This window comes from Onychostoma macrolepis, chromosome 02, assembly GCF_012432095.1.
Source record: "Onychostoma macrolepis isolate SWU-2019 chromosome 02, ASM1243209v1, whole genome shotgun sequence".
Classification (NCBI taxonomy): domain Eukaryota; kingdom Metazoa; phylum Chordata; class Actinopteri; order Cypriniformes; family Cyprinidae; genus Onychostoma; species Onychostoma macrolepis.
Genome location: NC_081156.1, coordinates 17,662,498 through 17,687,473, shown reverse-complemented (window position 1 = coordinate 17,687,473; position 24,976 = coordinate 17,662,498). Strand labels below are relative to the sequence as shown.

Genomic DNA, 24,976 nt, shown 5'->3' with positions numbered 1-24,976 from the left:
GTGATATACTAATATTAGAGAGAACTGAAACGGAAAAGGAAGGTAAGATGTACTTCTCTAACTGAGAGTTCCTTTCCCTTTCTGGACAGAAACACAATCAGTGAATGTATCAAAATTAAATACTGTTTAATGTTGTTACATACGACATCATTCAAAAGTTTGCAGTCAGCTTTTTTTTTTCTTTCCTGAAATTAATACATTCAGCAAAGATGCATTAAATTAATTGAAACGAACAGTAAATATATGCTGTTCTTGTGCACTTTCTATTCATCAAAGAATAAAAAAAGTATCGGTTTTCACTAGAAAAGTGTCAGTTTTTCATTAGAAGTGTTTCTTTTGCAGCAAATCAGCATATTAAATATTTTTTAAGGATCGTGTGACAGAACACTGGAGTAATGCCTGCTGAAAATTCAGCTTCACAGGAATAAATTATTTTAAAAATATAGAAAACAGTTACTGTAAATTAATGCACCAAATAAATGGCACCATTGGTGAGCATAAGACACTTTCACATACACATTATATGACCCCAAACTTATAAATAGCTATGTATCTGTATAGAAAGTTACTACGTACTTTTATCAAACAAATACAGAAATTTGCTCTTGAAATGTGTAAATTATCTAATGTTTAAATTAATTACAGTGTGAAGATCTCAACAGAGTATGCAAAGCATTATCTAGCCATGAGGCTGATGGAACAGAATGAGTGTTTTCATCAGGTTGTTGCAGATGTTGTACTAGAAGGGCTGTGTGTGTCATTGGGATCATTCTGTCTTGTTTGTTCTTCAGTGTAGTGGCAGTGGTGCTAGTTTTGGTTTTTGGCATCCCTTATGCACCCCCAAGTGTTCATTATTGAACCTGTACTTTATTTTAACTTCAGACTTATATATTTATTTTTGTAATCATATTAATGATTGTGGAAACTGCTCAGATGAAAGTGGAATTTGTAAGTTATACCCCGCGAGGTAAAATAAGGTGGTTTATTTACAGTAATTTATAAATCTTAATATTTAAAAAGAGTGATTAACTATAAGAGTGGTTAATCGTTCTGCCCTGATGTCTGTCCTGTGGAGAGGAGTGGTGAGCCTGCACCCTTACTACTATTGAGATTGATATAACCTACTACTATTGATGAAATATTTTATTTGTCCTGTATTAAACATTTGAAGAAGTTACTTTGTATGTCTGTGTAAGCCATTCTGCAATGTATGAGAGCCAGGTGCATTTTGAAGGCCTCAAGGCCAAACTAAATAACTATATAAGCCTTATGACCTACATGACTGCGTTTATGAATATAGAATACTGAAGGAAGTACCGGAGATGGGGGATGCTACAAAAATAGATAATGGTGAAAAACTGTCCAAATGGTGATAATGGTCCAAATCCTGACAGCTCATTAAAAGCATAAAATGTATATGCCTCGGCAACCTTGGGCATCCAGAAAGGAGTAGATAAGAGAAGATATCTTTTTGAAAAACAGGCTAGCGGATAGTTTTCTATAATGAAAGCAAGGGTTAGGAAAACTAGTAAACAACTGTGGAAAGTACTGGGAATGCCATATCAAAGAAAGGTCTGGACGCTCATTGGACAGTGACCAATAACAAATTGTACAAAGATGGTCAGCTGGCATCTCGGCTTTGTTGTCGCCTTGCAAAAAATTTGGAAGAAGATTTTCTCCATAACACTATCAGTACTGTTACTGTATATCCCGCAGTCTGTGTCAGGACGGCAGGCAGCACTGCTTTGACTGATCTGATGAATACATCTGCATCAGAGGCTAAAAATACCAAGATTTCTGAAAATGAAGCAATATATTAAAATAGATTATGGCAGTGATTCCCAAACTAGGGTACACATAAATGTCCCTTTAATGAGTCACATCTTTTTAAAATTAAGGAAAAATATGTTGGGAAATACTGGATTTTGAGATGTTTTGTACCGCTTTTGATGTACTGATATTGCTGACGTGTGTTCACACTACCATTTGTCCTATTTTGTAACATATTTGTTCTCTTAAGGCCCAGATTTTTGCCCCAATTTGCAGTCTGGGTGAGTCACTGCTAGTTGCCTATAAAGTCAGAGCCAGGGTTCAGATTTTACCTGACTTCTTTCACAGAAATGTACATATTGTATGAAAGGCACAAACTCAGCTTCAGACTATGATGCCATCCAGTCAGAGGATGGTGTTTGAGATTTTGAGCCAATTTTAGAACATGTATTGTTTTAATTTGTCACGTCTCCTTGCACCGAGGCATGTGTTTCTTAGTTTGCGTCTGCAATGACTAGAAAGTCTGGTAGTGAAGTGTGATCCTCAGTCATTTAGTGTCATTTCTGTAACCGTTTTGGTATGTTTTAAAATCTGTTCCAGCCTTAATGATTTTGTATAAACATGCTCATGTTTGGCAGCCAGTGTATTTGTATTATGAAACAAAAGACTAGAGTACAAAAATAAAAAATAAGCTGTTTTAATTGTGAAGAATCCAAAATAAAAGCATTTCAGTGTCATGTTCCTCACAGAGGAATATATGCAAAGATGTCACGTCTGTGTCCACTCAATAACTATTTAACAGATCTACGTCCTCCGCAGACAGAGCTGACAGAGACTGGCGCTTCGACAGAGGAGCTGAACTTTGGTCTTCTTCTGTTGATAGTCTCCTTTTCTTGCCCTGCTGAACAGCTACCACTGTTGATGAAAGTGTGTTGTGTTCTGCTGTTGAACTCGTGCCACAGAGATCAACCTTATAAAAGTGAATCGGCACAACTTTGTCTTTCTTTGTGGTGTCACTCATCCCAGACCAGGAGTTTAATGTCTCTCTGACAAACTTTTCTCTTCCATCTAAAGAACAAAATGAAAATGATCAAAATTCAGATTAATACAGTTACAACAACAATAAAAAAAAAATTGTAGTAGTAATATAATATGTGGTGATAAAGTGAACATAAAATGAATAAACTCACAGAAACGGACAGCATTTGTTCTTGGTTGGTAGTCTTTCTTTGGTACTTCAGAAGCTGTAATTTCCCATTGGTTTATTACCTGATTAAAATTTGAACAGTGAGAGAATTTTATACAGAGATGCCTCATTATAAAACATTTACAACATCAGCATTGCATTCATAATTACCTATATCCTTCATGGATATCATAAAACCTTCTGTTACCTGTTCAGCCCAGCCTTCTGTTTTACAATCAGAGTGTCCAAACTCCTTCAGAGGTGTTTCTGATAAGACCATTCTCATATTCTTTCTGAAGAATCCTTTCAAAGACACATTCACCTAAAAGAGATTTCTAATATTATACAAGACCTCCATAAAAATGTAATCGTTGATGTTAGCTTTTTAATTGTGTTACCGTCACATTTGTCCCAGATATGTCCAGTTTCTGTAGCGTTTTAAAGCATGTTAGATATCCAAGACCTTTCTCAGTAATGGGGTTCTCTGTTAAAAAATAATTGAAATAGCAAGAGTATCCATTACCATAAACATCACATTCATCACGGTTATGTATAAAAAGCAACTGAACGTATTTATGTAATGAGTTGTAATTACTTTGTTTTCTATGCTCACCAAGGCTGCATTTATTAAAATACGGTAAAAAAGTAATATTATAAAATATTATTACAATTTACAATAACTGTCTTCCATTTGAATATATTTTCAAATGTATTAATCTATTCCTGTAATGGCAAAGTTGAATTTTCAGCAGTCATTACTCCAGGTCTCAGTGATGATCATTATAATATGCTGATTTACTGCTCAAGAAACATTTCTTATTATTATCAATGTTAAAAATAGTTGTGCTGCTTTATATTCTAGGGAAAACTGTCTTTTTTGTTCAGGATTCTTTGATAAATAGAAAGTTCAAAAGAACATAATTTGTTTGAAATAGAAATCCTTTGAAACATTATAAATGTAAATTATAAATGAAAGTAAAGACATTATAAATGTCTGTATTGTCACTTGTTTAAATGCACCCATGCTGAATAAAAAATATGTTTATCTGATTATACAAATCCATAAACTTACCAGAGAGTTCCAAAAGCTGCAGGTTTTCTAGACCTTTCTTCATCACCCTCACCGGCGCGGTCAGTCTCTGCAGTCCAGCATCAGAAAGGCAGTTTGCACCAATGAAAAGTTTCGCAAGACTACAGAAAAAAAAGGAAATGTTAAGAGAAAAAAGAAAGTAAAACCCAATAAACCATCTGAAATGATCATTTTATTTATGCAATTATGCCAATGACTGAGACAATGAAGTTTCCATACCTGGCCAGCGCTTCAGACGTTATGTATTTAAAAACCTCATGGTTGTCACCTAATTTACATCCATAGAGGTCCAGGCACTCCAGACTCTGAAACTGTCTTATCTCTTCCAACCTTTCAGATATCAAATGATTCCTGAAAAGACAATAACACTGATGTAAGTGCTCTGGTTTCTAAATTATACCGGGTATAAAGGCCCACCTAGCATTTTGGATGTCTGCTCAGGCAGACAGCCATGAGATTGTGTTTCCTTCTCACCTGTTTCTCAAACACAGGGATCTCAGCACTAGTTCTCCATAGGCCTCGCAGAAGACCTGCAGTGCTCTGGGCGCAGTATGAGGCTCAGTGAATTTGTGTCTCTCTTCAGCGGCCGAGAACAACTTATCAGCCATTTGCTCGGGAAAACCTACCAGCGAGTCCACATGCTCGATATGATCAGCGATGAACTGTAAAGATATGTCAAATAAGGACTTCACCGTGTACCGCAGACTGCCCTCTTTGTTGTAGGTAAATATGAAGTGGTTTCTTCGCTTTGTGTGGCTCGCGGATGGTAAAGTGTCGATGCAGAGTTGAAAGGAGAAGTCTCTGGTGAAGAGTCTGTGCTGCGGAGCATCATTCCTGTTCGCGCTGACATACCGCAGTTCTCCTTTCTCTCTGACATACACAGCTCCACAGTCCTCACTTACATACATCCTTACCAGCTCTCTACACGTTTAGCGGTCAAAATATTCGGTTTCCGTTTGAAAATCAAGGGTATACTGACAGAAACATCGAGAAGTTTGTAAAATGTAGAAAGATTTAAAAACGACGGGCTCTTGGAGTAACGTAACATCCCTCCTGTAAATCGAGTTTCACGCGCATTCCAAAATAAAAGTTTTTACTGAACTCTTTACACTAAAATGTATTTAAACGCCCAGATTAACTTCAGTATTAAAAAAAAATACGTTTAAAACGTTTACCTATGCTATAGCTCTGATGTATTTTACAACCCCCCATGGATCTCTATGTTTTTTATTATTTCATTCTGATATTTTATTTATTTATTTACTTACTTACTTACTGCATATTTTACCACAAGTTGCAAAACACCAGGCGAAAAATTATTTGAAGGGCTTAAGATTTGATTTATCGACACGTAAAGACTTTTATTTTGCCACGCATCACTATCACTGATTATTTCCGTGTTTCCATTTTCGCACCTTCAAAACAAAGTTTCAAATCCTGAAACATTCAAGAAGCTTTTACTGGTGAGTTAATTACCATGACGAAAACATTAGAGTTCCTATTTTGCTATAAAAAAGGTGATGTAAAATCATCTGAGAGAATGCACATTCTTAAAACAACAATTTGTTACGTTGCAACTGCATTTTTCTGTTTGGTGTATAATATCCGCATACGTCTGAATGTCAACAGGTTGTAGAGTATCACTCCTGCTATACATGTGATCAGACACTTCAGTTACAGTGGTAGGGCAGCTATGGATGGTAGAACTTAATGCTTAAAAGTATATTTCACTCTAAATCTAAACTTTTGTCATCACTTGCTCAACCATTAGGTTCTTCCGTGGAATTTAAAAGAAAATGTTCGTAAGATCGACAGCCTCAGTCATTCTTCACATTCTGTGAATGGGAAGGAAGAAGATACAGTGAATCTGTCAGTCCCTCACATTCTGCCTAATATATCTTTCTGTGTTCCACACAAGAAAGTAAGTCGTACTGATTTTTTGGAACAACGTGAGAGTGGGTTATTAATTTTAATTTTGGGTGAACCATACCTTTAACAGCTTACAGTATCAATAGCATTAAATGAAGCTTGTCTGATTATTTGTCTTCTGTTGATACCTTCATTCACAGAGCATATAGATCTGTGATGGCCAATACTGATTTTCATTTGCAGTTTCAAGGTGAGTCCCTTTAAAAACTTATTTGAAAGAAAAACAGTTTTTTTAAATAATAATAATAATAAAAAAGTTAATTGAATCTGCTTATTGGTCTTTGATTAAAAATATATATATGTATTTTCTATATTGTGCTTAGAATTTGAAGATGAGCAAGGATTCACAGAAAATAATCAAGGTGCCACAACAGTGACCATTGATGACCCCATCAAATCTAGAAAACAACGAAAAGCTCCTGGAACTGCTTTTGAAGAAGAGGACAATGATGACCAAACTGAGGTCCATGTGACATAATCTCTAGATAATCTGAGATCTTCATTTCTTCAAAAGGAGCATTGATTCAAATGAAATACATGTTTCTTTGTCAAACAGCTTCTGTCAGGTCAAAGAAAAAGTGCACCGTTCTGGACGTTTGAGTACTACCAAACATTATTTGATGTGGACAGTCATCAGGTCAGCCATCTTTACTATAGGATTCAGCCCTCACAGTGATTATCATTTCAAAGAGTTAACATTCATTTCAGAAATATATTTTTAAAGGTTTTCTAATTCTTTTTAAATATGAATTGCTGCTGTTTTCATTTATAGGTAAAGAACAGAATAATTGGTTCAATTCTGCCTTGGCCTGGGAAAAACTTTGTTGAGGTCTATTTACGGAGCAACCCAGACCTGTATGGTAAGCTAAGTTAAACTAAAAGCAAAAAGAAAGACTTTTATAAAAAGTTAATATAAATATGTTGTTTACTTTTGTAGGACCGTTCTGGATCTGTGCAACTCTTGTTTTTGCCATCGCTGTTAGTGGAAACATCTCCAGTTTTCTTGTGCACCACGGTCAGCCAAAGTTCAGATATGTGCCAGACTTCAGCAAAGGTTAGAGATAACCCAAACAAAATAGACCCTCTAGCCTCACCCTAAAAATGACACTGGTTCTTCTGATTGTTTTCCAGTAACTATGGCAGCCACGGCAATCTACAGTTATGCAGGGTTAGTGCCTTTAGCTCTGTGGGGTTTTCTCACCTGGCGAAATAGGAAGATCACAAGCCTGGTGTCCTACTCCTTCTTGCAGATAGTCTGTGTCTATGGTTATTCGCTCTCCATCTACATCCCTGCTGTGGTGAGTCATACAGTCACAATATATACATTAATACAATGTGCATTATTCTGTGCATAATTACCACATCTGGGTGTCATAAACACATTTGATGGATTGTTTTCAAGCATTCTCTTATATTATTATTTTGCAGATACAGTTTCTTTACTTGATTGTGTGCATTTGTGTGAAAAACAGATATTGTGGATAATACCAAGTGAAGGGTTGAGGTGGTGCTCTATCGTGGTAGCTTTGTGTCTCTCAGGATCTGTGCTGGTAATGACATTCTGGCCAGCCATCAGGGATGATAAACCAAGGATTAACATTGCGATTATATCCACAATCATAATTCTTCACGTCCTACTTGCAGTTGGTTGCAAGGTATGTTTTTAAGAATCTTTATAGATTGGAAATGAATGTGATTCACATTATCTATTATGAACAAAATACACAAAACATATTCAGGATGCACAATATATTGGTCCATATTTGTTACTGAATGAATTCATCAATATCAGTCTATATTTGATATATCAGCCAATTTTGGGTATTTAATTGCGCATGCTTATTTTTCCTTATATTTACATTTAAATTATCTTTGCTGGAACCTAAGCACACTTTTTTTTTTTTTTAAACTAACAATATAATAACACTGTTAAATGTTAAGATTTTTTATCAAATCTCAAAATGAATACACTATAATGTTGTTATGCTTAGATTGACTGGTAGCATTTAAAATGATTGATTTTAGTTTGTAGTATTTTATATCACAAACTAATTTATTATAAAATTTTAAACATAACAATAATTTCTGGCTTATCTGTATTGTAATATCATTGTATCCTAAGATGCATGCATATAATTATGCACACATTAAAACAATACAAGCAAAACATATTAGATGAAACTTGTATGTCTAAAATACATATTTTTTGCATCTGTTGCAAAAATGCTAGAGATGTTAATAGCTAAAGTTGTGTAGCTGTACTAGCAACTCAACGTCAGCATTTTGGCATTGCTTCTTGCAGCGTTAAAGGATCAAACAAGTTGGTGTCAAATGTGTTTCCCCAGTGGAAGGGTGTGTTCTTGGAAACACTAGCAATAGTCGATGACTGGCTTGGAAACATGCCAGTTTGTGAGCAGAACCATGTCCTTATTGCTATCATGTGCCGTCAATTACATTCATTTAATTAGGGAATGCAGTGTTTAGGGGACAAAAGTGCTGTCAGAGTCTGAAAGATTTGTGCCCTCTCTCTTTTTTCAGGCATGTTTCTTCAGTACATATGAGACGGATCCATCAAAAGAGCACAAAGAGCCATTGACAGCGACCAGCATTTCATTATCCACACAGTCAAAGTGAATTACAGCCTTGGGTAAATACAGGACTTCAGTGAGGTGGCACTCTCTCATGTGCTTTTTAATAATGATGAAATGGCATAGAAATGCCAGCACTTTTAGATGAGCCGAGTGTCATTTGATTGTAGCTGCTGATGGGAAAATAAGACATTTGCATTTGATGAGGAGTTAACATGAGACAAGACTTCCTGTACATAATCTGTGCTCCTCGAGAGACTGTTATTTTCTGTAATTGCAGCTTCTCCTCTTGCCTTATTAGAGAGAATCGGGTATCTTGATAATGAGATTGTGTGTCTGGATTTATTCATTTTAGAGTCTGTGAAGGTAAAGCCTTCGTTTTTGTATGTTTATGTTTGTAGGTGAGCAGCGAAACCTGGAGATAATCATCTTCAACATGTTTGATGTTTTCTCATTTGAGGTTCAGACACATGTTACTGTTACAAAGTAGAGGACATGTGTATATATACTGTGTAGCTGTGGTTTAAATATTTATGTGATAATTGAGCTTGAGATGGGTTTCAAAGGGTCGCTCTCCTGTTTCTACCACTTTGGAACTTGTACATGTATTTAAAATGTTTTAACACTTTTTAAAACTACAGGTCTAGCAGAAAAAGGGATGGGAAAAAATGAGTTGAATCGCACATACACACAGAAACTGATTACATATTTCAATTTTAATAAAGTTGGAAATCAAAGCTAGAGTTTATTTAAATATTTTACAAATTTTCAGTTCTCTGTGGTGGCCATTGATTTTTTTTTTTTTGCTATTATTTTTACACTGTATATTTTTGAGAGATTTGTAATTAGATCTATGCCTTTTCTTTAAACAAGATACTAGCCTAGAACATAAAATGCCTAGAACAATTAACTGTATTCCAAGACGTCACATTCTAATAAATATTTAGCAGCTTTTTTCCCCATTTAAAATTACATGCACACAAATACAGACCAAAAACAGCGAGTATATGCTGAGAGTATAAAGTTTTTTTTCCATTTATAATGTCTCAATGATTGATGGTGATATTGATAGCCGAGTGGTTTTGAAGCAGATCATAGAATTTCACTCTCAACATCATTAAGATTCACAAACAAAGGTTATTGTCATAGATAAAATCTATCTTGTCTTTGATGCCAGCATCTGATACGGTGCAAAGTTTCGTATATCTCCGAGCACCATCAGCAGTGCACTTTTAACCTTTGTTCATCACAGTCATTAGATTAATTAGATAAATTATTTTTTTTAAAGTTGGCACTGGCTTTATGAAATGGCTCGGCTACATTTTCCAAATTAACAAAATAGAAAATTTGTGTCACTTGAAACTGTGCCAATATGTGGTGTGTCCTAATTAATGGTCATTCTAGCCTTAGCTTAGAGTTACACCGAAGCTGCCTCCCAAACCTATAACCTTTGTGAAGGAATGTCAGCTTCACAAGTCACCGTTTCCCTTTACACAGTGGATTAAAAATAAGGAGGCTTTATTTTTGGATCACTGAATTCACAGATATCTCCTGACATTGTTATTTTAGTGACCTGCAAATGGAAAACCTATTTCTAGAGGACTTGACCCTACGACCTGTATCAAGGAACATGTCTTTTCAATATTGCATTTAAAACTCCACATGAATGATGGCTGGGAAAGTGGAAAAGGTGTCCAAATACGAAACTTTAAAGCTCTTGGAAAGGTGCCGGAAGGAAAGAGACGATGCTTTGCACCGCGAGAATATGATGAGGGAGAAAATGAGACAATACGAGTCTCGAATGAGATCAACCGAAGCCCTTAAACAGAAATTAAAGCAATTGACTTTGGACAACAAGGAGCTGCGGAAACAAGTGAAGGTCCTGCGGGCTGAAATTGGTTTAGAGGCCAATCCTAAATTTCACGGAAAAACCACCAAGGATATAATCAACGACCTGCACGAGAAAGAGCGCGAGTGCAATTCACTTGTTGAAAAAGCGGGTAAATTAAGTTTGACGATTGATGAACTGACATCTGAACTGGCCAACACCGTGACCTCGAAGACTCTGCTGGAGGACCAGGTCCAGTCCCTGCAGCAGAACCTGAAGGACATGACAAACAACCAGAGGCGTCTTCTGAAGCTCTGGGAGGACAAGAAGGCTCAGCGGGAGCAGCTGTCACTGCCCGCGATACCGCAGAGACCCGGGCAAAAGCCGCTGGTGCATAAAGGCGTCCAGACGGAGATGTCCATCAGTTCAACCCAGATATTACCCACCAACGCATTTGAGACCAAGACCCGCCGAGAGACTGACAAAAGCAGAACCAGTCTGGAAAGACGCAACATCACTTTAGCGAATGGCACTCATCGAGAGAAAACCGCTTTAATTCAGAATGAAGCGAAAGGAATACACAACTGACGATTATTATTCACGAAACATTTTTGTGTCTGTCTACGCGTCATTATGCTGCTCAATGCCTAAACCTACAGCATTATAATACTTTAAAATAAATATGTTGTTTTTTAGTATGTTTAAATGATTAAGAAACAACCTGATCGAAACACCGAGGACTGTATGTTACTGTAATCACCATCATTATTTCTTATGTATTGACCCATTATTACAGTGTTTTTAGACTGCTGTTTGATGTAATGCCCACAAAACTTTGTGCATAATGAAAATAGCTGTTTAACATTAAACATAAATGTAATTTAATTCATTTTTATTCTGATTTCCCCTTTTTAAATAATGTTGTAATTAAGTGATACAATTAATTATTTATATTTCAGTATTTTTTTTAATGTTGAATAATATGCTTCACATGTTACCTTTTGAAAAGAACAGCTAAAAATTTGCGCAGAATTCACATTTCTGGATCTCTTTAATGGGATAGTTCACCCAAAAATGTAAATTCGGTCAACATTTACTCATCATAAAGTCTTTCCAAACCTAATTTTGACTTTTCTGATCCTCTGCAGAACATAAAAGCAGAAATTTCGATGAATTTTGATAACCAAACTGTTTTACGAGTGACTGCCATTATGATAAAAACAACACCACATTTCTCAAAATATGTTATTATATGTCCTACCAAAGTAAGAGAGTCATACGGGTTTGGAACTACACGAGGATGAGTAAATAATGGCGCATTATTTATTTATTTATTATTTTTATTTTTGGGGTGAACTATCCCTTTAAGTGTGATTGTATTCAGGCAGTAAGTCAGACACACGCCCAGGGTCCTTATGAGGTCCTTCGAATGTGTGGCGCGGGTAATGTCCACACTTTTGCCATGTTGATAATGGATTTTATTTAAGTGATGCTGAACTGAAACAAGAATTATAAGATGTTTTCGCTGAAACAGAATTCTTGGTTTATAAGAAAGGTAAGGACTGGTTAAATATAAACGTGTTTAAATAACTAAACTGTAACTAACCAACTAGGAAGTGTGTGTAATGTTAAAAGACTTCTGGACATCATCATGTACTGTTATAGTGACATGTTTTTTGTCTTCTGGTGTCCGTTTATGAAGTGATAGTGTATTTAATTATATTTGTGCGGAATTAGAGTAAACGTTTAAAAGTTATAATCGTAGAAAGACTGTGTTTTGAGACTGAAAAGGCTGAAATGGTGTATGAAATGTGCCTTTGCTAGATCAAATTCTCATCTAATTTATTTTCAGGTTGTGATATGGAGGGCGGTGGCGAGTATTGCATGGTCAGTGCTGCTCTTGCCCGTCACAACTGCAGTCTTTGTGCTCTTGAGTAGATTCAGCCTGTTTCACCCCATCCAATGGATTTCAGGTGAGGAAACGAGTACAAGTGTCTAACAAAATGCATAATTACAATACGTTACTGATACTGAGAAGTGCTCGAGTGTGAATTCATTATTTATATAAGCAGTAGTTCAGACTTCAAGGGACATAATACATAATATGTGCTGAAGCCTGATTAATGAAATAATAGTGAGAAATATATTTTGTAACGGGTTATTGATTCCTTTGGACAATTAAAAAAACGTTTGCCTATGTGTTTTATGTTTCGTATCATATTTGATTCATCTGGATTTTATGATCCATATAATGCAATGACATTCTTAGCTTGTAATGTAAATCAAAGATCTTTGTAACAGTATAACAAACTACATATAAACTACACTCTGTAACCCAAAAATATGTCATAATGATTTTTAAATGCTTAGTTTTATTATATATATATATATAGCTCTGTAATTTTTTTTTTTTTTGTGGTGTGCAAAACAGTAATGACTGAGAGATGTACAAATAAATGTTCTTCAAAAGCCCGATGTGTCATTTTTGATACGCACATTTAACATGTTTTTATTAAATGTGATATATGATTAATCAAGTAAACCCAAGTTGATTCAACCCAGTACATTTTTGTCTTGAAATATTGCCAGCAATATACGTTCACTTTATATAAACCAATAAATATTCCTCAGCAAAGAGACGTGCACCACAACCTGAAGGGGAACGTTTTTAGATTTTACTTGCTAAAAAAAATTATAAACTATCAATCAGACATGTTACATGATAATCAACAGCATGTTTTTCAGCAAAGTTTTGATCGTGTTGATTTTAATTTAGAGGCCTTAGAAATTCGCATACTGTATGCTTTATATGGTTAATATCTGAATTGCATCTCAAACATTGCTTTCAGATTGCACAAGCCTTCTTACCGCCTCAAGCACCATCTTTTCCCTTGTGGTGCTGTGTGGGGTGGTTTTGATCACTGGCTTTTTTAACCTAGAGTTCTACACTTGTAAGTAAACTAGTTTTGTCTTTTATGGGTGTGCAAAATCATTTCATTTGCAATTATTGCATTACAAGTTATGCTGATTTATTTATTTATTTCACTCTTTGTGTTTCCTTAAGTGGTTCCCTCTATTCCATGTTCACGCATGGCTCTCCTGGGGACGGTGCTCCACCCTCGACAATGTGTTCATTCTTTGGTCTACTGCACCATGGGCATGCTGGTAATGTGGTGTGCTTCTGTTACCATCGGTGGACGTTACAGCACTCTAGGAGCTCCCTGCAGGCAAAGCGAGAGGTGGGTTATGACCTGGTTCTGTTTGACCCACATACAATGATCTGTCGACGTGCTCAGAGGATCAGGTTTCTTTAATTGCATTCTAGGCACTGCGGCTCTTTTGACCCCAGGCAAAGAGATTGACACTCATACAGTTATCTTAAGTTGTTTTAAGTTCAAATTAACTCTGTGAGTAATCTTATCTCAAAATTATCAGGAGGTCAGTCTTACCCTAATATAGGCCAAGTGCACCTCTAAAATAAAGATGAAATGTTGTCTCTGTCTGTGTTTTTTAATGACATACTTGTTTGCTTTATGAAAATTCTAACAGTGTGAATAATAACTGCCCCTTATTTTATTTTTGCTTCTGTAGCGGTGAAGTAGTGACCTGTCTGAATGAGTATCATCTCTTTCTTCTCCTGGCTGGAGCCTTCATGGGATACAGTCATAGTTTCTTGGGAGTGGTTCAAAATATGTACTATGTGTCCTTTCAACCCATACAAGTAAGTATTTGGCTATTCAGATTAGTTGCTAAATGTTATACGTAGTGGTTAATATGACTATTTTTTTTTTATGGCCGTTATCAATATCTTTGAGAGCAGGCAGGCTGGCAGCTGGCCGATGTAATATATATGCTATCACGCTATTTAATTTAAAGGGTTAGTTCACCCAAAAGTGAAAATTACCCCATATTTTACTCACCCTCAACACATCCTAGGTGTATATGACTTTCTTCTTTCAGACAAATACAGGCAGAGTTATATTAAAAAAATGTCCTGGCTCTTCCAAACTTTATAATGGCGGTCAGTGAGGGTCGAGATTTTGAAGCCCAAAAACATGCATCCACACATCTCTGGTGGGTTTATAAAGGCCTTGTGAAGGGATGTGCTTGTTTAAGAAATATATCCATATTACTTTATAACTTTATAAACGGTAATCTCTAGCTTCAGCCAACTGTCAAATGTGTGTTCATTCCAGTGTGTGGTGTAGCGTAAATTCTGGTGAGAAGTGACTAACACGGAAACGCAGAGGGGAGAGCAAAACAAAACACTGCTCACAAATTAGAAGTACAAAACAAGGATTTGTAAAGGAAAATGTCAGAGCTTTTTGATATAATCCAAGAAGAGACTGGTTTTCCTTTGCTGTAAACAAAACTTGGTTCTCACGAGACTAGCATATTCTTACATTATTAACCCCCTGGAGCCTTGTGAAGCACTTTATGATGGATGGGTGCACTTTTTTTGGGCTTCAAAATAGGGCTGAGACCATAAATTGATGTAGAATCGATTGCTGGATCGATTCTGAGATTTTCCGAATGCATCACGATTCCTCTGGAATCGATTCTGAGCTAAGATTTTAACAGCAGATGGTGCTGCATGCTTTAGAAACAGCCGTACTCTGCTTGTTTCCAAATCCTTACACACACTTGAACCTAAACTAATCATTCGTAAAATTCGAAAAGTTTGAAGCGAATTACAAGGGTGTTCACAGTGGGCTGTGTTTACATTAATCTCGTGTCATAAAAGCATTCTGAGCCGAGGTAAAATTACAGACTCAGCCGAACGCACAAGCGCGCTTTAGCGCTGCTAAATACAACTCTGACTGTATTCGTCAGAAAGAAAAGAAAAAAAAAAAATCATTTTTGGGTGAACTGTCCCTTTAGTTATTTTATATATAACGCATGCAATTTATATTTATTTTGCATGATATTTAGTCAAATAATTAGAAACAGAAATAGTTTGAAAATGAAATCTGTTTGAGAAAAATAATTAGGAAAACTAGAATCATAAGGTTCACCCTCCTGGTTCATAATCTTGTCAAAAAATAGTTGTGCTTCCGATTCTAATCAGCACAATGATGGTTAATTTAAAATAAATGCAGAGTGCTGACTAATATTTTTACCATGACAGTATATCAGTCCACCGCTTGTATAAACCGTATTTATTTGTAAAATGTCTTGTAGTATGATTGAATGAGAAATAGCTAAATCATTAAAGCTTTCAATTCATGAATAATTTATCAGTGCAAATCTCTTTTGTCCCTCCCACATTGGTTGTGAAGCAATACAAATATCCGCGGTTCAAGGGCTGTCTGCCAATGGTGGTGAAGTGCAGTGTTATTCAGGCCTTATATTCAGCCAGGAATTTTGCTGCTCTCTATTTCTTTTTTGGTAAGTTACATTGATAATCAGAGATACATCCTCTAATAGTTGTCCGTTTTCCTGCTAGATTCTCTTCAAATGTTGTTTTATTTTTAAATGTTGTTTCTTAGGGTATGTTCCTAAGACCTGGATCTCCAGCACACTTAATCTACAGATAGACAGGTCAGATTTGGAACTAAATTCTACCAAAACCTGAGCGTTTACCTAATGCGAACTAAAGTAGCATAAACCCATATTCAAGAATATTTGTAACACTTTATATCCCTTTTGTAACTTTATAGTTCACTCCAACCACTGGATTCATTGACTGGACTTCTAGACTTCTCCCTCCTTTACCACTTGTCGATCAGCGGCACTTTCCTGTATCTAACCTGGTATCTCACTGTGCTTCTCTTCAGGATTTATGTCACAGAGGTACTTAAATGTGAAAGTTGCATTGTGGGACATATCAAAGCAACTGACATTTTTCTATTACCTGTTTTGAAAATGATCTTGATGGCTGGTTGTGCATCTTCAGGCCTACAGTTTTCCAGTGCAGTCCACGTTTACTGAGGATGCAGAGCAGTGTCTTCCCAAAGTTTTGGTTGAGAAGAACACTTTTGTCATGAAGGTTAGGGATTTTTATTTTATTTTTCAGAAAAAAATCTAGGGTTAGAATTTTTTTTAAATGTTATCTCTAGGCTTATGGAAATGAGTGGAAGTTATGAAAATGTCTATATGGAATATACATTTTTAAGTTATAATTGCCTGTTAAATACTGCTTTTTGTGAGTGCAACCTCTTAAAATGTATTATAAAAAGGTAGGTAGTCATCATCAAAAACTGGAAAAGCCATAAAATCATTGCTCAAAGTGTGCTGAAACCCTGAAAACAAATCCTAAATGTCATTGATTCCTATTTAAAGATATTATAGTTCCTTAACTGATTTACCGACTGTTTCACAGTTTTTGGCTCTGCAAGACCTGGCTCTGTTATCACAACATTCTCTCTCACGCAGACTAGAAGTCTTCAGCCTGAGTCAGCCAGGTACAAACTAAATACTTGCAGAGAACTCTAAACTCAGTACTTTTCATGACTGCTAAACTAATGTAACCTGCATATGTAGGTGGTCACCCTCATAACTGGAATGCCATCAGTAGGGAATGTCTGTCTTTGCTGAGTGAGCTGACACAGAGACTGGTGGCTCATCAGGATGCGGTTGCCTCTAACGGCCGAGTCAAGTCTCAGTCTGCCAGCAGTGACACCAGATCAGCCTCTTCAAGCAGCTCAGGTAAGGCCGCTTAGATAACGTCCGACAAAGGGTATATCTGATCCCAAACTTAAGTCCAGAACTGCTCTTGGTGACATACTAGAGGACTCAAACTGCTCCAGAGAGAGTGATTTATTATTTTCCTGTTTTATCTGTAGTGGTGTCCGGAACAGAGGACATTGCTGAGACCCCTCGACTCAGTGTCCCGCTAAGGACCCCAGGTTCAGTCTTCAAGTCATCGGTGGGGGGTGCAAACAGCGCTTTGACGGCTCCTTTCACCCCAGATGTGGACAGCCCTTTCTCTTCCCCTGCTATTCGACGTCTGGTTGGCCAACAGGATCCCCAGTCTCCCTGGTTTGGTACAGTACAAAGCCCCCATATTATGAGGAGAGGGCCCAAACTGTGGAGTGCCTCCACAGGTGAGACAGCAATACTAAAACTATAACAATGGATTTTGAATCGTTGTTTGCAAAAAATAATAATAATAAAATAAATATTAATATTTTTATTTTTTACTGAAATTAATTTTAAAATTTAAATGCAATTAGCTACTATTGTATTTAACATTTTATATTTTGATGATTTTGTTCTTAATATATTTTTTAGGCATTTATTTTTGTATGTTGTTTTGTAAATTAATTCTTATGGTATCCCTGTGTTTGTAAATCTTTGTGAGAAGCATGTACACACTTGTTAACAACAATGCATACTCTGATATAATCTAGTTTATTTCTTTGTTCTCATTTCAGAGTGCCAATCCAATGGCAGTCCTCCTGCCTCCCCTGCCACTGTTTCTAGTCCTCCTGCAGCCAGTCAGAAACCCAGCTTTCTGGCCCAGTGGCTACAGAACAGAAAAGAGCAGGTAACATTTTCATCTAATCACACCTTATCTTTAAATGAATCCTTTATTATTTCATAGTGTTTTCTTGGTTTCCAAGTGTGTGTATCCATAGGAACCAAAGCAGATAAGCTTTTGAGTGTCCAGTTCGGTTGCTGGGGAAAAAGGCAGTTCACGTTTCAATGTGATATCATTACATGGCCTAGAGACACCTGTTAACTCATGTTCCTGTCATACTTTCAATTGTTCTGCTCAGGTTAAAAGCTTTTTGGCAAAGCGGGTGCTGATAATGTATTTATTTAACAAGGTAAGGTTAAGCATGCGTTAGTTGAATGAAAGATCTGTCTACAGGTGCATGCTGCATGCTCCCACAACAGATTTTTAGTTACAGGAATCATTAATGCATGTGTCTAGATTCTGCCCATGTTTAAATTAACACCAACATCATTAGTCTCCCCTGTCCCTCTGGTTTTATTTCTGTCTAAGGTTGTGTGTTTAGATTGTAGAGTCATATTATAAGTGACCCAGTTTACACAGTTTAAATAAATAAAAGCATGGAATTTTACAGATTATGCTTTATAAGTCTTACTTAATACAAAATCACTTCAGTCTTTATCCACTAATATTGCAGAGTATTAAATAATAATATTGGATGTACTGTAGATAAACTGGGTCTGTAACTACATAAACTGGTTCCTTGTTTCTCTCTCACTGGGCTGTCGGGGTGAAGGGCTTCTGAAATTTTAACTTATATGTATGTGTGTGTATATATCTGTATGTGTGTGTATATATCTGTATGTCTATATGTAAATACACACACACACACACACACACACACACACAGTGGAGATCAAAATTAAAGAACAACCTATAATTTCCTAAATTTCAAGGTCAATGCTTAGTCCTATTTGAAGTTGTCCTAAGCATATTTCAGAAATTAATTGTATTCTGAAGCACAGTACAAAAAAACTTAAATGAGATATTTGAAAAAGAACTCTGATCAAAATTAGAGAACATTTACAGATTTACCTCCAAGTTTTTCATTGACACTAACTCAAGTCCCCCAAAAAGGCTGGTCGTCCATGTAAGACAAATGCAAGAGAGGACAGGTCAGGATAATGGGGACTCTCAATGGGGAATCGGTTCAACACTGCAGCTGGAATTGCTTGCCAGTTCAGCGCTAAACAGGGTAAGGATCTGTCTCTGCATACAGAGTCTCAATGTTTAAGAGCATATGAACTGAAAGGCCGCTCTGCAGTGACAAAGCCTACCTCGGACTAGGAGTAAGATTGAAGGGCCTTTCACACGGGACGCGGCAAGCGGTGGAAACGCTGCGCGGCTGCCGCTTTCTCTCGTAGTGGAAGCGTTTTGTATGAGGCGCCGTACTGGACAAAAGTGAAGCGAACACGGTGAGAGAGCGACAGTGCGCGAGAGAGACCGAGTGTGTCCGAGCGAGAGAGACACGGTGCGCGAGAGAGACCGAGTGTGTCCGAGCGAGAGAGACCGAGTGTGTCCGAGCGAGAGAGAGCGAACGTGAAAAAAGTGAAGCGAACACGGTGAGAGAGCGACAGTGCGCGAGAGAGACCGAGTGTGTCGGCGAGAGAGACACGGTGCGCGAGAGAGACCCAAAATGCGCTACAGAAAGTATAATAAAGTAAATACAATATAATAAAGAGAGCGAGAGAGTGATTTTTCAGTGCAAGAGTGCAATTTCCAAGATGTTTAAGGGACATTTTATATTAAATTATATGATTCTGTTGCACTGCATTACATGTCAGTGCAACGATGTGCAGAGATATTTCATGATATTGTATGAAGATAGTATACTATCAAGAAATTTTAACAGCATGGACAACAAACAATAAACAACTTTTTACATAAATATAACAAATCATTCTGAGGAAACATGCTTAGTTTCAAAAATGTATCATGCTCAGGGACCACAAAACAATTAAAACTATCACTGAAATTGGTTTAAAGGTGAAGAGTGTAATACCAAGGATGACCACCAGATGGAGGCATGACCTTATTTTTCATGAGCTGCCTGTCTGTATCAGAATGAAAAATAATGCATATAATCAGCTGAAATGTTCTGTACTGTCAGTATTCTTTTACATATATATATATATATATATACATATTTATGTGTGTGTATGTGTATATTTTATATATATATATATATATATATATATATATATATATATATATATATATATTAGTTATAGTTTTATAAATGTATCATACTCAGGGGCCACAAAACAATTAAAACTATCACTGAAATTGGTTTAAAGGTGAAGAGAGTAATACCCAGGATGACCACCAGATGGAGGCATAGCATTAATTTTCAAGAGCTGCCTGAGCTACCTATATGTCTATCAGAATGAAAAATAATGCATAGAATCAGCTGAAATGTTCTGTACTGTCAGTATTCTTTTACATATATATACACATAAATATAACGAAACTAGTACGATATGTCTACCGGCTATCTTCTCCTTTTTTCTTGTTGTTTTTGTTGTCATGGAAACGACTCGCCACTCGCTTGTCATTGGTCAGCTGTCAAAAAGGCGCTTGACGTAGGGCGTTTTTTCCAGAAAAGTTAAACTTTTTTCAACTTGAAAAGACGCTCTGAGCTTCAGAAAAAGACGCCGGCGGTGGCGTTTTAAAAAGCGCTCAGGACTAAACACGGTTTACTCCATAGGATTATAATGTAAAAAAGACGCTGGCAGCTTCAAAAAAGACCCCAAGTGTGAACACGGCCTAAGTTAAACTGATTAAACTAGGTTAAACTGATACTATCATCTTTTTCATACATTTTATTAGTCATGTCTACAATTTTACCTGAGAGTGTCTCGAATGGTCCAACATCCTAGAGAGAATACGAGAATGTTCCTCCAATAATCTATGGCAATGCTCCATGCTGTTAAAATTTCTTGATAGTATACTATCTTCATACAATGTCACACAAGTGACAATCTGTGTGAAATATCTCTGCACATCGTTGCACTGACATGTCATGCAGTGCAACAAAATCATATAATTTAATATAAAATGTCGCTTAAACATCTTGGAAATTGCACTCTTGCGCTGAAAAATCACTCTCTCGCTCTCTTTATTATATTTTATTTACTTTATTATACTTTCTGTAGCGCATTTTGGGACAAATGCAACATGCTAGTAACATGCTAATCATGTTAGAAACATGCTAGCAAGATGCTAGTCATGCTAGCAAGATGCTAGTCACTTGCTAATCATGTTAGTAACATGCTAATCATGTTAGTAACATGCTAATCATGTTAGAAACATGCTAATCATGTTAGAAACATGCTAATCATGTTAGAAACATGCTGGTGACATGCTAGTCACTTGCTAATCATGCTAGCAACATGCTAATCATGCTATCAACCTTTTTCTGGTTTTTACCTTTTAAAAACCAGTAAATAAATACTTAACTAGCCTATTTCAAACTGAAAACCTTTAAACTTCAAGCTTTCACAACTGCTTTAAACATTCAGGCTAGGCTTTCTCAAGCCAACCTAAAGTTTGTCTCGACGAACTTTTTAATCTAGTTTAATATAAAATGTCGCTTAAACATCTTGGAAATTGCACTCTTGCGCTGAAAAATCACTCTCTCGCTCTCTTTATTATATTGTATTTACTTTATTATACTTTCTGTAGCAGACAGACGTTCGCGCTCTCTCCGTGTTCGCTTCACTTTTTTTCACGTTCGCTCTCTCTCGCTCGGACACACTCGGTCTCTCTCGCGCACTGTCGCTCTCTCACCGTATTCGCTTCACTTTTGTCCAGTACGGCGCCTCATAGTTTTGGGCAGTTGAGGCGGTGCTGGCGTCGCGGTCTCGGGGCGGACGTTACCATAGTTACAGACAACAAATCACATTTGTATTTCCTACACTAAATAAATAAAACAATGTAATTTTTGTGTTGGTGTTATTTGCTATTCATCATTTTATGGGAGCGTCTACTAGTGTTTTCATTAACAAACTCCGTACACTGGATCACACTCTGGATTTTTATTTTTTTAATTAATGTTATATCTCTGAGATTTTGATGGATCACACAACAACTCCGGGAATTCCAGTAGGATTTACAGCGATCTTCATGTTTTCAACACTCCCGACATGAACTCGGTGAAATACTACAAGTGGTTGTTAATAATATCAGTTCTCTGATTGGTTGAAACTGACGCGGCTGCCGCTGCCGCTCACAAAAAGATAAAATATTTTTATCTTTGGCTGCGCCTGCCGCGATGCGCCGTGCTCGTGGAAGCGGCAGGATTTTGGTTTCACGAGCACCGCTTGCGCTCCGCCTCCGCGCCGCCAGCAAAACCCAGTAGCCCCTCACTGCAGAACAAAGATCCAGGGGGCGGAGTTGGATCCACATCCAGGGGGTGGAGATGGGTAGGTTTAGGGGTGGGGATGGGTGGGTTTATGGATCAGGGGGTGGAGACGGGTAGGTTTAGGTCAGTGGTTCTCAATTCCAGTCCTGGGGGCCCCCTGCTCTGCACATTTTGCAGTTCTCCCTTACTTAACACACCTGATTGAGACGATCAGCTCATTAGTTCAGTTCATGGATCTCTCTCCTAACGAGCTGATGATCTCAATCAGGCATGTTAAGTAAGGGAGACATGCAAAATATGCAGAGCAGGGGGCCCCCAGGACTGGAATTGAGAGCCACTGGTTTAGGTCTATGTAAGGTGGGAGGAGTTGGATCTAGATCCAACTCCACCCCCAGGATCTTGTTCTGCAGTGAGGACCATCTCGCAAAACCGCCCGCGTTTTGCCGCTTGTCGCATGTCTCCAATTGAAAATGAACAAGACACTCGCGACTGCCGCGTCCCGTGTGAAAGGGCCTTTAGTCTCAGACATGGCACTACGCCGAGATGATGCAACGGGTATAAATTCTACGCACGACTTAAAGCGTATTTTACACCCCACCTAGTCTTACAACCGGGTGTACGTCCAGCTGGTGCAACCGGCCCCTGGTGTGCTGAAGCAGGTTGGAAAGAAACTTTGCAAAACAGTGGATCCCCAGGAGCAGGGTTGAAGACCTATGCACTACAGTCACAGAACAGTGGACCTAGATCACAACAGAGCAGTGTGAGAAACTAGCATGTCCTGCAGCCACAGATGTGCTGAAGTCGTTCAAAGCAAGGGCCTCTACACTTCCTACTAATTTCTGACAGCTGTAACCCTGCAAAATTTTAATTGTAATCTTTTGTGCTACAGTGCTTACTGTTCTCTAATTTTTATCACTGTTTTCCTCAAAATAAAGGTTTTTGTTGAAATGGCTTGGTTTTGTCAAACATGTCAGTATAACAGTTGTATACCTGCAGCTAATATTCCTTTGTATTTTGAGCGATGAAGATTGACTATTTCAGAAAAATTTTGATCTCCACTGTATCTTCTGGCATGTCAAATCACAGTATTCTTACAGTAGAAAGTGCATTTCAGTTACGTGAAAATTATGAATTTATTTCAGGCGAGAAATAAATTCACTCTTTTTATTTATATATATTATTTCTTTTTTTATATATATATATATATATATATATTTTTTTTTTTTTTTAAATGCTTGGTACCCAGTGTCTGAAGTTGTTTTTCCCCCTATAGTAAAATATTTTCTTCTAATGTACAGCTTCCAGAAGCCTCTAGCCAAGCTCTGTTTGCTGACTGCCAGGCTCATATCTGGGCTCTCCAAGGTCAGAAAATAGTCAGAAGCTTTTCAGAAATGCCATCTTACATGTGTATTTGTTTGAATAATTTATTTTGCCTTTTGTTACTTCTGTTTTTAAGGACTGTCTCATTTGGTGGCAGCCTCTTTCTCTGAGGATCAGTTTGGAGTTGTGCAGACCACATTACCCAGTATTCTTAGCTGTTTGGTAGTCTTGCTAGAGGTAAAACAAAAGTTATTTTTCCACAAGTGTTAAAACTGATAGTCTAGGAATCCAAATGGCGACAACATGCTGTTCATTTGGTTAATCTTGCATTTTAATTGTAGGCTGTTGACAGACACTTCAAACTGCCACATGCCTCCAGCAAACCTGGGAGGACTATCTGCAGTATGGGAGACTCCACCTACAAAACTCTAAGGTTTGCGCTGAGGGCTGCGCTGAAGACCTCCATCTACAAGATAACTACCACTTTTGGAGAGCACTTGATGTAAGTCCCGTCGTTATTTACAGTAATGTATTCCTGAGAAAAAATAAACTGGATACATTTGTTTTGGGAACCTGCTGTATTTAATAAAATACATGTTTATCCTCAATCATATTGTTAATTTTCTTTGTTTACAGTGCTGTGAATATTTCAACAGAACATAGAAAAAGGCTTCAGCAGTTCTTGGAATTCAAGGAATAGTGCCACACAACATCATCTTCTCATTACCTTTGGGTATGTGTGTGTGTCAGGAGACCAAGAGACAATATGCTTCTTCGAAAGGTCTGATATAAGGGGGATTAGCGCTGCATGTCACTCAAGGCCTTACTTTACAGCCAAGTGCTGCACTTTATTTCCCGTTGAAATCCCAGTCGCATTCTAAGTAACATTTGCATATTCCTCATACATAACAATCGTTCACATAATCTGGGAATTTAGTTTGAGTGTATGTACCTGCGTACTAGAATGTGATGAGACTTCAAAATCATAGTGGGGACTCAAGTAAAAGTTTAAGGTATTGTTACTCTTCATCTTCAGTATATTTAAATTTCATTATGCTCCCTTTAACAAAAAATGGGGGTCATCACTTGCTTTTCTCCCCTATTGAATCTTGCATCATTGACTGTTCATGTTTGTTCTAGATTTGTGATGTTTTTGTAGCGCTCTGATTGAATGGTAAATTTTCAAGGCCCGATGCCTGTAACATGGATCTTTACTTCCACATTCATCCATTTATTAATCTGGTCACCATAAACGCATTTGGGCTATTTGTCTGCCAAAAGAGAATCAATTTTGTTAATGTCAAATGTTATATTTTTGAAACTTTAATACAATTAAATAAACTTTTGTAAAATGTCATGTCAGTGGCTACAGGCAAAGTTTTATGTGAGTGCAAGTGTACATTTCCTCCAATGAACGGCAGATGTAGCTGTTTGTATTCTGCT

The 24,976-nt window shown here is 37.2% G+C and overlaps 4 protein-coding genes across 7 annotated transcripts; 3 read left to right on the top strand and 1 right to left on the bottom strand.

The window, feature by feature from the left end:
- Positions 1-2,451: 2,451 nt before the first annotated feature.
- Positions 2,452-5,234, bottom strand: lrrc42 (leucine rich repeat containing 42). Its single transcript, XM_058748890.1, has 7 exons — positions 4,521-5,234; positions 4,266-4,397; positions 4,029-4,147; positions 3,355-3,440; positions 3,165-3,278; positions 2,961-3,039; positions 2,452-2,838 (listed from the first exon to the last, which is right to left on the bottom strand). The coding sequence occupies exons 1-7, from the start codon at positions 4,952-4,954 to the stop codon at positions 2,555-2,557; spliced, it is 1,248 nt and encodes a 415-aa protein (XP_058604873.1). The 5' UTR covers positions 4,955-5,234; the 3' UTR covers positions 2,452-2,554.
- Positions 4,631-9,300, top strand: yipf1 (Yip1 domain family, member 1). 3 transcript variants are annotated; one of them, XM_058748948.1, is made up of 11 exons: positions 5,419-5,509; positions 5,676-5,728; positions 5,818-5,967; positions 6,116-6,165; positions 6,299-6,438; positions 6,532-6,612; positions 6,748-6,835; positions 6,913-7,029; positions 7,107-7,273; positions 7,448-7,630; positions 8,514-9,300. In XM_058748948.1, the coding sequence occupies exons 4-11, from the start codon at positions 6,132-6,134 to the stop codon at positions 8,607-8,609; spliced, it is 906 nt and encodes a 301-aa protein (XP_058604931.1). In that variant the 5' UTR covers positions 5,419-5,509; positions 5,676-5,728; positions 5,818-5,967; positions 6,116-6,131; the 3' UTR covers positions 8,610-9,300. The 3 variants fall into 3 exon arrangements, with proteins under 3 accessions (XP_058604941.1, XP_058604921.1, XP_058604931.1); XM_058748958.1 differs by lacking the exons at positions 5,419-5,509; positions 5,676-5,728 and adding an exon at positions 4,631-4,769; XM_058748938.1 differs by lacking the exon at positions 5,676-5,728 and having other exon boundaries at positions 5,385-5,509.
- A 141-nt stretch (positions 9,301-9,441) lies between these two features.
- Positions 9,442-11,692, top strand: zgc:113691 (uncharacterized protein LOC503529 homolog). The gene has a single exon (XM_058748971.1). It carries the CDS (start codon positions 10,230-10,232, stop codon positions 10,977-10,979), a length of 750 nt encoding a protein of 249 aa, XP_058604954.1. The 5' UTR covers positions 9,442-10,229; the 3' UTR covers positions 10,980-11,692.
- Positions 11,693-11,788: 96 nt separating this feature from the next.
- ndc1 (NDC1 transmembrane nucleoporin) lies at positions 11,789-24,890 on the top strand. 2 transcript variants are annotated; one of them, XM_058748841.1, is made up of 18 exons: positions 11,790-11,946; positions 12,244-12,364; positions 13,241-13,342; positions 13,456-13,630; positions 13,983-14,112; positions 15,671-15,779; positions 15,881-15,932; positions 16,052-16,184; positions 16,288-16,380; positions 16,714-16,795; positions 16,875-17,039; positions 17,177-17,437; positions 17,768-17,880; positions 18,113-18,163; positions 23,512-23,575; positions 23,670-23,770; positions 23,875-24,035; positions 24,170-24,890. In XM_058748841.1, exons 1-18 carry the CDS (start codon positions 11,908-11,910, stop codon positions 24,231-24,233), a joined length of 2,016 nt encoding a protein of 671 aa, XP_058604824.1. In that variant the 5' UTR covers positions 11,790-11,907; the 3' UTR covers positions 24,234-24,890. The 2 variants fall into 2 exon arrangements, with proteins under 2 accessions (XP_058604834.1, XP_058604824.1); XM_058748851.1 differs by lacking the exon at positions 18,113-18,163 and having other exon boundaries at positions 11,789-11,946.
- Positions 24,891-24,976: the final 86 nt, after the last annotated feature.